Genomic DNA, 15730 nt, shown 5'->3' with positions numbered 1-15730 from the left:
AATGATCTGAGGGCTGGAAGACACATTTTCTGGTGAAAGATTTACTGCATTCAGTCTTCTGTGATAAATAGTTAACAGATGATTTCAACTTAACCAGGTTCTGAATTTAGACTCATACATTCTCCTCTCTTTCTCCCTCTTCTCCCTCATATGCGCTGATTCCCTCTCTGACTTTATGGTTCTGGCAAACCATAATTTTCCCTTGTGTTGAAAGTAGAGAACTATGATAGGTGCTTGCTATCCAAAGCAAAACTGGAAACCAGAGTCAAACCAAACCCATAGCCAGAATTCCTCACTCAGTGCGACTGCTACATTTCTATGGAATACTTGAGAGAAATTAATAGGAAAGTCGAGAATTTTTGCCCATAGACAGCAGAATTTAGCTTCCAAGAACATGTGCTTATGTACACTTATGTTATCTATGAATGGTTAGCAGAATAAGAACATTTTTATGATTCAAAACTTTTGCTTACTTATAATGAACACCTTCCTTAAATCAGTACTTCCTTAAGTTACCTCTTGTCTCCTTTCAGCATGTTGCCATGGTTCACAACCTTAGTAGCTAACAGGTGTGTGTTTTCTGCATAATTTAGGCACAATAACAATGAAAATGAGAGGGGAAATAGTGGGTGGGCAAAGCCGAGTAAGTCAGGTGGGTAGAGTTTGGAATGCTTCCAAGCCAGCCTGCATGCCTCCTTTTTAAAGCAGAAATTTCCCTGTTCTAAAAACATGCTCTCATTCTTTAAATGCAGTCTATAATGTCATATATTGAAAAGCCAAGTTTTCAAGTTCTCAGATAATTCATGGATAAGATGGATCAATGCTGCAAGTAGGGCAATGCGCTCAGAAGCCTGCTGAGGTGGGAACGAACACCTCTTGGAATCAAAGTTAACACAAAATGAATGCACAAAGCATTCCTAAGAGTCTCCTGGAAAACAGCTTCCTACATCCTTTATTGAGCAAGTGAGAAAATATCCTAAGTGACTCTGGGAAGATTTAAAAGAATTAAGTAAGTGTCATAAAAGGTGTTTTCTTTATAGGACCTAGGAGGGAGGCACTCACTTTCACTTCAAATCAAATCAGATGGAATAAATTGCTCTACCACACTTCAGATATATTTCATCCAAAATTTCCCTTTCAGTTGGAAATATCTCCCCAGATATTACTTTATGATCAGTGTAATTTCCTCAATAGACTAGAAATAATAACATTCTTCTTTGTCAAGTTTGGGGAAGTTATGACTAAAGTTGTCAAGATCCAAACAGAGTGCACAGTGCAGGGAGGCACAAAGATGTACTTGGAACTAATTTAGAAGCCGTATGACTCTGGATCCTAGACAAAGAGCCAGCAGGTGAAGAGAGAATGGAGGCACGACTCTTTCACATGGAGCATGAAGAATTGTAGCATGCTCCGCAAAGAGAAGTTGTTAAAGCAACTAAGTATGTTCAGTAGAACTGCTTTTGAATTAGGAGTTTTTTTTAAAGTACAATAATAAATACTGAGAAAGGCAGTCCATGATAAATTCTGAAAGGAGCTAAACCTGGAGTATTTGGCCTTAAACCATTTTAATCCCACTAAAGAACTTGACTCCACAGCTTAAGTGATTTATGGGGTTGACTGTCCACAGACATAGCATCAATAGTGGCTTTGTACTACACCACGTTTACAGAATGCATCACCAATCATGGCTGGATAGGTTTGCAAGTTCTCGTTGGCACGCTGCTGGAAGAAACTGGGGACGAGTACAAGGGATTCAGCATTGTGCCAATGTAGACCACTTCTGGCATAAAACCAGAAGTGATGCCATTGTGTTGGGGTGATGCTCAAGGATTCACCCAAAACTCTATGGTTAAACTATAAATTCTGGAAGGAATCCTAGAGCACCATGCTGATGCAGTAACTCTATTTCTGTTTTTGCACTGGAAGTGATATCATGCATCAGCACAATGCCAAATTCTCCACACCGCTCCCCTCATTTTCCCCTGATATCCTGTAAACAGCAGTAGGGAACAGGGATCAAGACCAGGAGATCTCCCACTATCTGCCCCCTGTGGCTGTCCCTAGCCACCATACTATTGCTGCTGAAAGCAGGGCTAACCCCACCCAGCAGGCAGATCAGCCAGAAAGGGGTGGGTTTCCTAAATCAACCTGGAAACTACAGCTCATGTGTTCTGTCTCTTTCTCAGATACTGCATCCAAACTTTGTTTGAAATCTCAAGGCTGTCTTTCATCTTTGATAGTGAAGGTAGTAAGGAACTATGCAGGGTGGAGTGGGGGGCTTTTTTGAATCACAATGCAACAGAAAGTTTTCCTCTGCACCACCAGTCTTAGCAGCCACCTTTCACCTGTGAGACTACCTCATTGAGGAATCTTCCTCTATTTGGAAGACTGAAGAATTTATAAAGGCCCAGGAACTCAAAGGGCCACTGAATTGTCTGCATAGTTTCCCAGAGTTCCAGTTCTCAAAAGAAGTTCTCTCTCTCTTTTTTTTAATTGAGGGAAGAGCACTTCATTGGAATAGGAGGGCACCAAAATTATTGCTTCCTTAAGGAGACTTATTAGCCCTGTTCACTCATACTTAGACCAGGTACAATCAGCATGTGAAGGGGCAGCAGGATTTAAACAGCAAGCCCTGTCCAAACCTCCACATGTTTACTGGACCTTGTGCTCAGAGCTTCTACAAATACAAGCTACCACATGTAGGCTATGCCCATGCACATGAGGTCTGAACACAAGGAAGATCAATTAATGGTAGCCAAAGGATGGGTCAGTAAATGCCATCCCACTCATCTTTCATTTCATTGACTGTACCCAGTTCAATGAATTATTTTTTACATTTTATCTTATACTTCCTCTGAGAAGCTCAGGGTTGCAAACATCAGTGTCTTCTCCATTTTACTCTTACAGCAACCCTGTGAGTTAGGTTAGGCTAAGAAATATGACTGGTCTAAGGACCTGCAGCAAGCTTCTGTGACGGAGTGAGGATTTGAACTTGGATCTTCCAGAGCCTAGCTTAACACTTTAACCACTACCACAGGGCTAATATCAAAATTCACTGTGGCTGAGATATTTTTCATTAGAATATATTCTCTATTTGGCATCAGTTTGTTATTTGCTTCTTTTAAAATACTTTCTGTCCAAAAGTTGAGCACTTACAAAGCTACAACCAGAGTCCAGAGAAAAGCAGGAGGACTTGTGGTGTGGCCATTGCACTTAGACTGGACTAGGAGAGTTATTTTAAGACTCCACCTTCCAGTATGACACGGAAAACTTTCCCACACATACTCCAAGCTGTCTAGATGACATACCAGAAAACCCATTTCTGTTTTTTCAGGAGAACATCAACCAGAGCCTCCCTGTTCTGTTTGACAGAAGGGATATCCCTGTCCTCAAATTATGCATGTCAATCATTCCCAAGGATCTGAGCAAGTAACCATGTAACCCATGCAGTAATACCTTTGCTTCTCAGCAACGGGGAAAATTTAAAAATGCACAGTAGTTAACACAGGATTCAGAATCCATTTTGCTCTGCTCTTGCTTCTGTTAACCATTAGCCTGAAACAAAAGGCAGCAGCCTCTTACAGAAAAGGGGAACCTGATCTATCTTAGGCATCAAAACCCCGATGGAAAATGTTTCCCAACCATTTACTCATGTCCCAGATAGAACAAAACTGTCCAGTCCAATCAGAACATGAAAACATGCTGTGCTCAAGCAGCTAGCTTCTGGTCTCAGATCATTCCCCAGTCTCCAGTACTTGGTTCACATGTGCAACTTGTTTGGGATCAGCAGCAGACAGGATGCTTTGCTAGCTAAGGTCTCTTGTATTAACTGGGCCATCACACACTTGCAAGATATTGCTTGATAAGTAACACTGCTAGTGAACAATACTGGTGAAACCAAAATGCTTTAATCAGTAATTTGGTATGTTAAGGGGGAGAGTTGAAGAACTGTCAACAGAACTTCCCAATTGTGGTGTCACCAGTTCATAAGTAATCATAGTACATAAGACTCAGAACTCTTTCCATCTTTGAACTCTCCACTTTAAAGCCTGGAAGAAAGGTTATGCTTATACCCAAGACTCTGAATTGAGACTGAGCATCCCGATCGGCGCTTTAGCACCCAAGACTGCCCCCTTGATGTGGCAAGAATGTGGACTCCTATTGATTGTTTGGGAATTAGCTACTAAATTTGTAATTAGCTAATAGGCATCCACATGTTTTTATTAAATCAGATGAGAGTGCTTTAGCTCACTTGGTGGATGTATTATTTGAATTAAGGGGATGGATAAGTCACCAAACCTTATTGGGGTAACAATCCCACCATAATGGCCAATGACAGTCTAAGACATTCACAACATCACTGTTGAGATACGGCAGTGCTACTGCCTTGTCCCATCCTTGAGGCCCAGCAGACCGGCCAAAGGAAAGGGCGGGATGCTGGAAAGCAGTAGTAACTGGGCTATCACACACTTGCGAGGAGCACTGTTCTGGGAATTGATCCAAGAAAATATGGGCAAGGGAGGGGGGGATAAGAGGGAAGGATTCTTCATTTCTAATCCAGAAAAAAATGTTCCTCAGCTATCAAAAGTTTAAGAAACGCTGCACTAATGTTCACAGGAACACAGAATCTTGCTATAAGCTTAAATGCCTTTAACTCTACAGAAATACCATTTGGAAACCTAATTTTATCAGAAATCAATGGCAGCCAAGCGAGTCTGACGACTCCACTCAAACTGAGCTGCTGCACTGTTTCTTCTGGCTATAAAGAAACAGCCCAGATGCTACTGAAGATTCATCCATCTGCCCGTAACCCCTTCCTTTTTCCCCAGAGCTGCTTGACAAAAGCCTGGGAAGACAACATCCCGAAAATTCTGAAAATCCTTTGCAAATCCCAGTGGCCAAGTGCGTGACACTGCCTTCTGCTACCTGTGTAGTTCAATTTCAACTGCTCCATGAGAGCCATATAGGAATGGAATGCGACATCCTGGGCAGCTGTGAAGTCTCCACTGCTGGAGGTTTTCAAAGAAATGCTGGAAACATGTTGGGGAGGTAGGATACTTTATGCATTAGGGATACATTAGGGAAGTGGGTTGGAAATGACCCACTCAACCCTTTCCAACACTATAGCTGGGCAACTCCTGACCCCTGGGCTGAACCTGGTCTTCTTGTTTTACTAATTGCCACATGCATGGCAAACCCAAGTTCTTGGAGAGGAGGAGAAAGGAAAGCAAAATGGTATGGGGGGAGTGGGGGGGAAAGCCATGCAGAACTACCACTCACCTTTATCTTCCCCTCAATGGTAGAAAGAAGAGGTATGGAGGAGCTGAGAAGAATGGAAGGTTCAAGCTGCAATAGAGAGCACTTTGCCTTCTATCACTTCTCAGAAAAGCGGGTTTCTAACCAATGGTCTCTGATATCTTTATAAAACAGAGGCACCCCAGAAATACTATGAATGCCCATCCCATCCTTCAGTAATGAGTGCTGCAACACAGAGATCTCCTGAGAGAACTTTTGGGGTGTGATGGAGACAATGCTCTTGAGATTTCCCATCCCTTATACCTTCCCAATCTTGTCATGAAGCAAGAGCTACACTGCAAGGTCTTTCTTGCCACAATAAAGGCTGGGATATGATCTGAGTCTCTGCAGCGGAAGCAAGGGAAAGAGCAAAAGCAGCTGAACCAACATTTATCAAGCAAACCAGGGTTTGAACGATCATCTGAGCTCAGATAAAATAAAACCTTTGGTTCTGCACTATTTTTGAACTCAGCCTGGCACTGGAAGAGGGAGATGAGAAGATCCTCTGGAGATGCTGTGAAGGGGAAAGATTTTCCCGCCCTGTCATAGGCTTCATATCTATAGAATCATAATCAGCAACAACCTGGCTGTCATCTGTAGCTCTAAAAGAGCTTGGATTGGCTCACGCAGCCTCACACTCTCTGTGTGATCAAGGGTCATGACCCACCAGCGGACTCCCACACAACCACACTGGAATTATTGCAGTCTGTATAGCAACACAGCAAATTGATTTAAATCAAGGCAATTTTTAAAAAAGTGATTTTTCACCGCTCAAAAATGCCACTTTAAATCATTAATTTAAATCCCATTACATGTCACAAGTTACATTTCCTGAATAAGCATGAATATTTATTGATTGCTGTAACAATTAAAACATATTAGTGTGTTGATAAAGAGAGCTTCTGCATTGTCTAGGAACATATTTGATCATGCTGTACTTATGGCGGCAATCCTATGCACCTGGAAGTAAGCTCAACTGAGCATAATGGAACTTGCTTCTCAGAACTTGCCTAGGATTGCACTTGACCTTTTACACTACAGAACTATGCCCATTTAGACCTCAGTGTGTGTTACTGCATGTATGAAAATGGGTTTTCTTTGGGTCTTTCCGTACACACACAGGGACACTAAGCAAGGTCACTTAAACGTGAATACTATGTGACTACAATTTTTAGTGCTCTGACCTGGATGGCCCAGGCCAGCCCACTCTCATCTGATCTTGGAAGGTAAGTAGGATCAGCCTTGGTTACTACTTGGATGGGAGACCACCAAGGAAGTCCAGGGTGACTATGCAGAGGCAGTCAACAGCAAACCACCTCTGTTAGTCTCTTGCCTTGAAAACCCCAGCAGGGGTCGTCATAACTCAGCTACGACCTGAAGACACCTCTCTCTCTCTCTCTCTCTCTCTCTCTCTCTCTCTCTCTCTCTCTCTCTCTCTCACACACACACACACACACACACACACACACACACACACACACACAAAGAGAGAGAGAGAGAGAGAGAGAGAGAGAGAGAGAGAGAGAGAGAGTTTTTCATAAATAGTAGTTACTGAGCAGAACATACCAAAAGTAAACATCTTTTCCATTTGTTAGCAGAGTCATGAATGTTAGTATGGTCTTAAATGTTAGCAGAGTCAAAAATGCCCCTGCCTCACACCCTGCGGTCTACAGTTAGCCAACCCAGACAGATACCAGACCAGCCCGGAAAATATACTGAATATTCTTTTTTGTTGGTTCTTCTTTGTTTGACCAATTGCATGTGCAGTTTTTTTGTAAGCCACTTTGGGCCCCCAGTGGGAAGAAAAGCAGGGTGGAAATATTTAAATAAACGAATATTCAAAACTTGACAAGTGAAGCCATGAAAGGCCATAAGATAGACATACAAGATCAGTCAGGTAAGGTTAGTGGATGTTTCTGTTGAGATACAGGATCTAGCCTCCAACATCCTACGACCAGTTGTGACATTTATTTTTTTATGCACTAAAGTGATATGCCCCCACTCTCCCAATAGGGACTCAAAGTGACTTGCATTATTCTCCTCCCATTTACTTTATCCTCACAACAACCCTGTGAGGTAGTAACAGTAATAGATTCAGGACATGATTGACTATATTATATTTTTAATGATCACTGGATATCAGAAGTCAGTTATTTCCCCAGGTTTATTCTTTTATACAAAAAATAAGCTTTAACAACTTGTCAGATAAGGGGAAATGGTTTCAGTTTAAGAGTAATGTATTTTTACATCTTCTATTAAACTCAGATCTTTCAAAAGAGACACTATAATTAAAATGTTTAAAAAGTTTAGAACTCTGGTTTTTTTTTAAAGAACCCCACTTACATATAGACACACATTTTTATCCTGCCTCTGAAAGGTTGCATCCAAAGTTGTTTTTTCCCTTTTTCTTTTAGGAAGATACAATGCATTCCAACAGTGTCAGACTAGACACAGCGTGTCAGACTAGGATCTGGTTTGAATCCTTTGCCACAGAAGATTGCTGGGTGACCTTGGGCCAGGCACACCCTCTTAGCCACACCTACCTCGCAAGGTTATTGTGGGGATGAAACAGAGGACAGGAGAATGATGTAAGCCACATCATTCCCACAAGGGGAGAAAATAAATATTAAATATACATCCCTTTAATGCTGCAGACATAACTAATAACGCCAGAAACAAAATAATGCCTGTTGGGCATTTTGTACACATACATAATCATATTAAGCAGTGCACATAGGGCACAAATTCAGGTTCTTTAAGTAATACTGACTTTCAAAGGCATTTAAAGAGGCATGTGGGCTCCGTGCATGTAAATGAGCTCCCATTTTCTTAGGAGGAGCATGCAAAACCCTTCCTCACTTTGATGAGCGCTAATTGACGAAACTAGCACCTCTGAAGTCAATAGGGCTATTTGTTTTAGTAAGGGCTCATTAACCTGAATTAAACTGGCATAATGAAGACCACGGCAATTAACAAATGCATTTCAGAAAGGATAAAGGGGAAAATCAAAGAAAAGCTGAACAAAGTGCAAAAACAACACAAAAAACATCATAACCACAAAATCCTACAACATTTCAGCTGATTGCACTGATGGACGTGTGCATTTCTGTCACTGGTCCTGCACCACCAAGACAGATGATGCTCTTCACAACTCAAGCTTAAGGGAACAACTGGATTTCAAACTTTGCTTGGACTAGTTCTTTGATTCGAAAGTCCGGCCTTCTCTTAACACCACTACACTTATAAGGGCAAGGGCACAATCTATACGTGCTAACAAAGCAGTAATCCCCATTGTGTTCACTGAGGCTTATTCCCAAATAAATGTGCACAGGACTGCACTGTTCGTACTGTAGGAACTCCAACCCTGTGACAAGGCTCCTGAATTTCTTCAGTGACTTCTGAGCAAGTACCTAGGAATCAGTACTTCAAAGCATGTTTATATGAGGGGATCTTTATTTTTCTTTCATCCCTGGCTTTCTATGTATAAATACATCAGAGCTGGGTTTGTTTGTTTGTTTAAATTCCAAACAAACCTCCATTCAGAAGTGGTCATCTCAGTGGTTCACAAAGGAGCAACTGCTCTATATCCCTAGAATATGGGCATACATATCAAATGCACAAGATACCTAGCAACAAATATACAATCCTAGACAAAGTTATTCAATTCTAAGTCCATTGAAGTCAAAGGGTTTAGAAGGCTGTGCCTCTGTTTTGGACAGCAGTTAGTTAGCCAGTCTGAAATGTATAAAAAGATATAATAGGTACTTTCGTATATCATGCTGAGTGTTCTCCATCTTGCCTAAAGTTTGCATTTTCAACATGTTTTTCAAGTGGGATAAAATTGTGTTAGATAACAAACTTTCAAGACGTGCTTGAAGCCCTCCTTGTTTCCCAAGAAGTAAGTCAAACTTTTATGGCCTTTCTCTAAATGATGCAACTAAATTACACAGAAATACAGATTATCATTAGCTGACTCAATAAAACAAGTTAAAATAAAATGAGAGAGGAAAACCCACTATCTGGAATTGGGCTGGTTTCTAATTTGCCCACTTTACAGACCTGTCCTGGGCACCAGATATTCCAACAAGTGACCAGTATCCTATTGAAAGGGGATTAAAATTTGTCTAGAATCTCCCAACGAAACAAAATATGCAGTACAAAACCAACTCAACCAATTAAAATTTTAATCCTGCCTTTCCTTCAAGGAACTCTGAGAGTATCCCTCCTCTATTTTGCTATCACCACAATCCTATGAGGTAGGTGAAGCTGAGACAGAGTGAGAAAGTAACTGTCCCAAGGTCACTCAGTCAGTGTCATGGCTGAATGGGGATTTGAACCTTTGTCTCTCTGTTCTTAGTCCAACACTCAAACCAGTATACCACACTCACACATTTTCAGATCAGCCTTCATTTATCCAGAATAATGTATGCTGAGGGAATTACGCTGCATTTAGAACACTACAAGCAGGGGTCCATGAGACTGGAGGGTGGGGATCCCATTTCCCCCCCACCCCACTTATTCACCTGTCTATCGCTGGACTTCCACTCCTCCACCCCGCAGGGGCTCATGAGAAATTCACAGTAGGAGGCAGAATCTTGCCTGCCCTCTCTCCCTCCCTCCCTCTCTGCCTTCCTGCCATCCACCTTGTTGCTCCGACAGATGACCCACCTGCTCCCATCTCCCATCCCTCTCCCAGCTACTGTACCTCCCTGCCACTCTGCCTGCTCTCCAGCTTGGTCCCTTGAAGCTCAGCCCACTCATCTATCCAACCATCCCCTCCTGCCACTCTGTCTAACCAACTGCCTCCCCTCGTCACTCTGTCTGCCCACCTACCCCCCTTTCCAGTGCTCTGTGGGGAGCAATGGCATCGAGGGGCAGCGGAGGTTTCTGGTCTCCCCATTCTCCCACCCACCTGCAGCACTACTGCCCCAGCCTATCTTGTTCGTGTGGTGGCAGTGGCTCCCTTTCTCACAGTGAGCCAACACAAGCACAGGCAATGCTCCTCTGTTTGGGGGGAGTTAAACCCCACTCCATCTTTTATAACTGTGTTTTTCTGTAAACCTGGGAATTCCCCCCCCGTTTTGTAGAAAAATCTCCCTTGTCTCTACATGGCCCTAATGTGTGGATTTAATTATTTAATTAGTGGGCTATGCTGAGTATTAACTACACTGATGACACTGTGTTCTGTAAACAAACAGACTCCTAATAGTTGAGAGCACAGCCTTAAAGTGTCTAACCGTTTTGATCTTGGTAGAATTCAGCACAAGCACATGATAGCCTGCAAGTCCGCACAGTAACGGCAGCCTATGTGGCATGATAGCATGGGTTTCTGAGGAACAGGCTACTTAGAAATGCCCCATGTCAGCCTAGGATCTAGGAAACCCAGATGTGAATCCTTCCTCTACAATGGAAGCCTGCTGAATGACTGTGGACTGCTCATTATCTCTCATCCCAATCTACTTCACAGGGTTGTAATTCTGAGGATAAAATGGAAGAGAGCGGATACATTTGTATGTCACTTAGGATCCTCAGGAAGCAGGATACAAATATCGAAAGAAAGAAATCTCAATAATACCCTCAAAGTAAGGGATACCGTGCCTTAGGCGTGTTAAACCTACTAAAATTCTTCCGTGGCCTAGTTCACGCATGAAGATTCAGCAGGACTGGAGTACAGTGGCACCTTAGAAACCAACAAGATTTTCAAGGTATGAGCTTTCAAGAGTCAAAGCTCCCTTCTTCAGGTTCTGAAGATTCTGCAGATGAACACCCACCTAACATGATCTACATGAATATGTATCACTGAGGAACTGCAACATCAAGCAGCATTGTGCACGAGTGAATGGACCACCACAACTATTCCACTACGTACAGAACTTCCATAGTCTTTACATCTGAAACATTTTTCTTTTCTAAGTTTTATTTTTGGAGGTCTTTTTTAGTACAAATATAATACAATGAAATGACACTTACAAACACAGGAAATGAACAGCAAATTAAATAAAATACTGCCAAGGTATTATTATATCAAACAACTATAGCGCAGGATATACAGAAGACAAAAATAAGGTGTCCCATGAAATCATCAGTCGGTCACAAAAGAAGTTTTATATTTTATAGATTCAGAAATCATTCCAAAATACTGTTTGGAAAATCACATAAAATAATGTAAGTAGGAATTTAGCTGAGCAGGTGGGCAATTTTTCCTGCTGTTAGGAGGTCCCACATTTTCCTATACCTTATTTACAATAAGGGGTCTCATCTGAAATTCCATTTTCTACCTTGCATGAAATTAGCTGCCATTAAGAGGGGGGAGGATTAAATCCTTCTTAGTACTTGGAAAAAGTATCATCAGTACTGGATCCAGCGGCAGCAAAGATCCAATTATATTTTTGGCCAATAATGCTTATAAATCCCAAGGCATTCCCACCACATATGTAATTGCTTTCCAGTGGAGTCAGATCACACATTCAATTGCCACTCATCAAAGGGCTTTTCACACATATAATGATACATGTGTACATTCATGTCTGAACATTCTGATTTTTTAATCAGGTTTTAATGCTAAATCCAGGCTGGAAGAACAACTCAGCATATATAAGTACACATACAGTTTGTGGGTATACAACAAATACAAACAGCGTATCTACACTGAATGTGCAAAAGAGGATCAGATGCACAGTAATTTATAGAAAAATGTAAAGGCGTGACATTCTATGGCCCTAGTGCATGAATTTTATAAGGACTGGCTTGAAGGTTTTCGTTTATTTTTAACCAGTTTGGGATCTAAAAAGGCCGAAAACAGACATAAGTCACAACAGTCTCCTTCCAAGTTTCACTAGTTGTCCCAGCATCATGAACAATGGGTGCAGAAACAAAAAGCAGCTGCGCATTCACCACACCCCATCCCTCCTTCCCTCCCTTCCCACCCCATCTGTAAAGAAAACAGGGAGGTGTTCAGAGTCCTTCCTGGGAATGTTCCTCTAATTTCCACAACCCAGATGGATCAGGCCCTATTGCTAACTTAACTAGCACTGAGTGCCATTCTTCTACCACAAACTCATGCCAATGTAATACCGTATCGACTGCTGCTGATTTCCCTTGTCTCCCCCCCACCCCCACCCCTGGACTCCTTAGAACAGCATTCCAACGAACACACCATCACCCTACAAGCAGCCTAATCCCAAGCAACGGTGCAGGCATTGTGCGGCCAAGCAGGCAGCCCGGCCAGCTCTTGCCACTCCCAGCTATTGTTAGTTTTTGCTTTGCCAACATTTGGGGCCCTTTTTTGCTGTGGTTACTGAGGAATTAGCTGGGCAAGCAAAGCTGTTTGCCGTGGGATTAGCTTGACACTGTGCTCCTGAGATTTCCAGAACAAAAAGAAGATGGGGAGGAAGTTGCCGGGAGGGGGGAGATGAGTTGGAATATCCTTCACATTTGGAAGGATGGAAACCCAGGCTGGCTCGGATCTCTGCTTCGCCATCAGTCATTTACAGACAGCAGGACTCCGAGGCTGTGGTCAGTTTCACCTGTAGCAAAGTGCTTTGAAGGTGCCGGGAAAAGCCAGCGCTGCCTAAATTAAGGCGAGCGCCTTCCATCTCTGGCTGAAAGCACTTGCATTTTTAAAACACAACTTTCAAGAAGCTTCCTGGAAGACCTCTTACAACGCCTAACCTATTTGAGCTATTAGCAAGTCCGCTGTATGGATTTGAATATGCAGTCAGAGCGCTTCCCTTGCCTTTTAAAAACTTCTCCGTGCAGAAGGCATTTGGTACACAATGCATAAGGAGGGAATACAAAAAACGGGTGGTACAAAGGAGCAAAATAAAAAAAAACAAAGGGCCGTTTCTGATATTACCCTCAGTGGGTCCTTTATGCGCTTTCCCCATGCAAGCAGCTTGATCCGTTTTTTAAAAAAACCAAACCTTGCATAGTCAAAGAGTATTTTTTAAACACCCCCCCCCCTCCTCCTCCTCCTGGACAAGTCAGAGACGGAATAAATCAATGGTGCTCCAGCCACATCAATCAGACTCTTTCAATCTATCTACAAGGAGCCGCATTGTATCCTAAGCAAGGCTTTTTGTCTCAGGGACCCCCCCCCCCAATTCAAAACAGCAATAAAAAAGTGAGAGAGGTTACACAAATCCAGCTGCTAATGTCCTGTCCGTCCATCAAATTGGGCTCTACTCTCTCTAAAGGCTGCCAGTCAGCCCACCCCCCCCTTCGTAAAATGTCCCAGGTTTCCTTTTCAATGAGCCAAAGTACGGAAAGGAACCGCTAAGGACTGCCTGTTGTCTTGGGAAGCCTCGACTCCTGTCGCCTTCAAATCGCCAGCAGTGAAGAATCCCGCCCTGTCCGGAGGGCTGCCCCCTTTGCTTTCCATGGGCAGCGACCGCCCGCCTGTCATCTCGCAAATTTTAATAAGGAGCCCCTGCAACGGCAGCCAGCTGGGGGGCGGGGGGGGGACGACACGTCAAGACCGGCTTTGGGAAAGGACGCTGTCGATTGGGGGGGGGGGGAATCGCGCAGGCCTCAACAAAAAGAGGAGGGGATTTTTTCTGCCGCGTTCCTAGAAGCCTAACTGGGTTCCTGGGGGCTCAGAAGCCGGGATCCGCTTGGGGCTTCCCGAAGTTCCGCCGCCCTGTGCTGCGCTGAGGCAGCGGCCAGGCAGCGTCGCCGGTTCCCGCGAGTCCCAGGCGAGCATCTTTTTTTCTAAACAGTCACGTTTTGCCGTTCATCATCCCGGCCACGCCAAGTCTGCCCCCTCCCGTTCCCTGCTGTGGATCCAGGCTCGACTCTTTGGAGGCGCCGCCTGCCACGGGCAGCTCTCGCTGGAGTCCCTTCACCGGCGACCCAAACTTATTTGCCCACCCCGGGTGAGAGAGGGTCCCCCATCCTGCTTTCCTTTGTGCTGGGGGGGGGGGGGAGAGGTTCGGGAGCGTGGCTGCCCCGCCGTGAATCATCGCGAGCGGGGATGGGGGCCACAACCTCGCAGCCCCTGTTGAGATGTAAGGCGTGATGCGTTAGGAGGCGGCAGATACGGCGCCCCCGCCAAGCAGCGAGGAGGAGGAGCGGCGGCCAAGGGGGGGGGGTCCTTCGGCAGATCACAATGATAGATTTGCTACAATCAGCGCGGCTGCGACCGTCTGGCCGAGTGATGGATGGCGATCGGCTGCGGAGGGCGCGACGGAATTAGGCGAAAATGGGGTCTCGGGGGAGGCTGCGGAGGCGCAGGGGGAATCTTTCGGTGCTAAAAGCAATGCCAAGATCCTTCTGCCCTCCTGCGGGGCAAGAGAAAACGGCCCCGGGCGGCGGGGACCGGCAGAGAAACAGCCCTCGCTCTCCCGGCTCCTTCCGACGCCCCTTGGAAAACCTGCCCTTGGCCGAGCAGTCCCCGAGGGCAGCTTCCCCGCGAGGCTGCTCCTGCTACTTGCCATCAGGCACGGACGCACACGCCAGACCGGGCCGAGCGAACGGGGGCATCCAGGTTCGTTCGGATGGCAGGACGGGACGGGCCCGGGACGGGCCGAGCCGGCAAAGCCGAGCCGGGAGGCTCGCGCCGCCCCTGGACTCAGCCCAGGCAGGGCTTTCCCCTCCGGCCGTGCCCCGTCCCGAGGGGCGGCTGCAGGGCGAACGGGGGAGCCGGTCGCCTGTCCCATCTCGTCCCTTCTGCTCGCCAGCCGAGGAAGGCGAGAGAGAGGCACGGCCCCGGCACGCATTTCCAAGCAGCGACAGCGGAACGAGCCAGTTGACAAAAGTTTCCCCCTCCCCGCCTCGCAGTTCGCATTTTACCTTCCACCGCTGCAATTGCAGATGCCAGGCAGAAAAGCACTACAAAATCCAATGCCATGGGCGCCCCGAGCATGATGCGGGAGAAGCAGGGGAGGAGTTTTCCAAAAACAGTTCCGACTTGGACCAGGGTTAGTTCCTTTCCCGTCGCTCGGTTCAGTATCTATACACATATAGCTCTCCTTTGGAACTCCACTTTGGATTGCCCGGTCTTCCGCGTGGGTCCGTGTGTGCGTGCGTGCATGTGTGTGTGCCAGCGTGTGCAGGTATGTGCGTGTGGCTGTGTGCGTGCGTGCGTGTGTGGTGTGATGTGAGTGTGTGTGAGCGCGTGAGAGTATATATTTTAGTGTCACATTGCAAGCGATAGTAAAGTGTACAGTGAGAACAAGATTCAGCCACTGAGGCTGAAGGGAGGGGGAGCGAGAGGGTCCCCCCCCCCGCACACCATCAACACTCTTCCCACCCCCGGCAGCTCCTGTCCAATCAAGGAATCAAACCTACAAAAATCCCCCGTCCAATCAGCGGCGACCACTTCCTTTCACTGGTATTGTTAGTTTTAGAAAAACTTTTGCTGTAAACCGCGGGGAGAGAAGGAGGGCGAGGAAGGACCCCGGAAGGGAAGAGAAAGAGCGCCTCCTAGTGGGCACTT

General features: G+C 45.2%; 1 protein-coding gene across 3 annotated transcripts in view; it reads right to left on the bottom strand.

The window, feature by feature from the left end:
- EPHB1 (EPH receptor B1) overlaps positions 1 to 15466 on the bottom strand; it is a 421589-nt gene extending 406123 nt beyond the window's left edge. For all 3 annotated transcript variants that reach the window (XM_054982436.1, XM_054982434.1, XM_054982435.1), the window contains exon 1: positions 15085 to 15466. In XM_054982436.1, coding sequence (XP_054838411.1) covers positions 15085 to 15157 — 73 coding nt within the window. In that variant the 5' untranslated portion in view covers positions 15158 to 15466. The remainder of the gene's footprint in view (positions 1 to 15084) is intronic.
- Between the last annotated feature and the right edge of the window lie 264 nt (positions 15467 to 15730).

This window comes from Eublepharis macularius, chromosome 6 (assembly GCF_028583425.1).
Source record: "Eublepharis macularius isolate TG4126 chromosome 6, MPM_Emac_v1.0, whole genome shotgun sequence".
Taxonomy (NCBI): Eukaryota; Metazoa; Chordata; class Lepidosauria; order Squamata; family Eublepharidae; genus Eublepharis; species Eublepharis macularius.
Note: the sequence above shows the minus strand (reverse complement) of the source record. Positions and strands in the feature narration are given on the sequence as shown.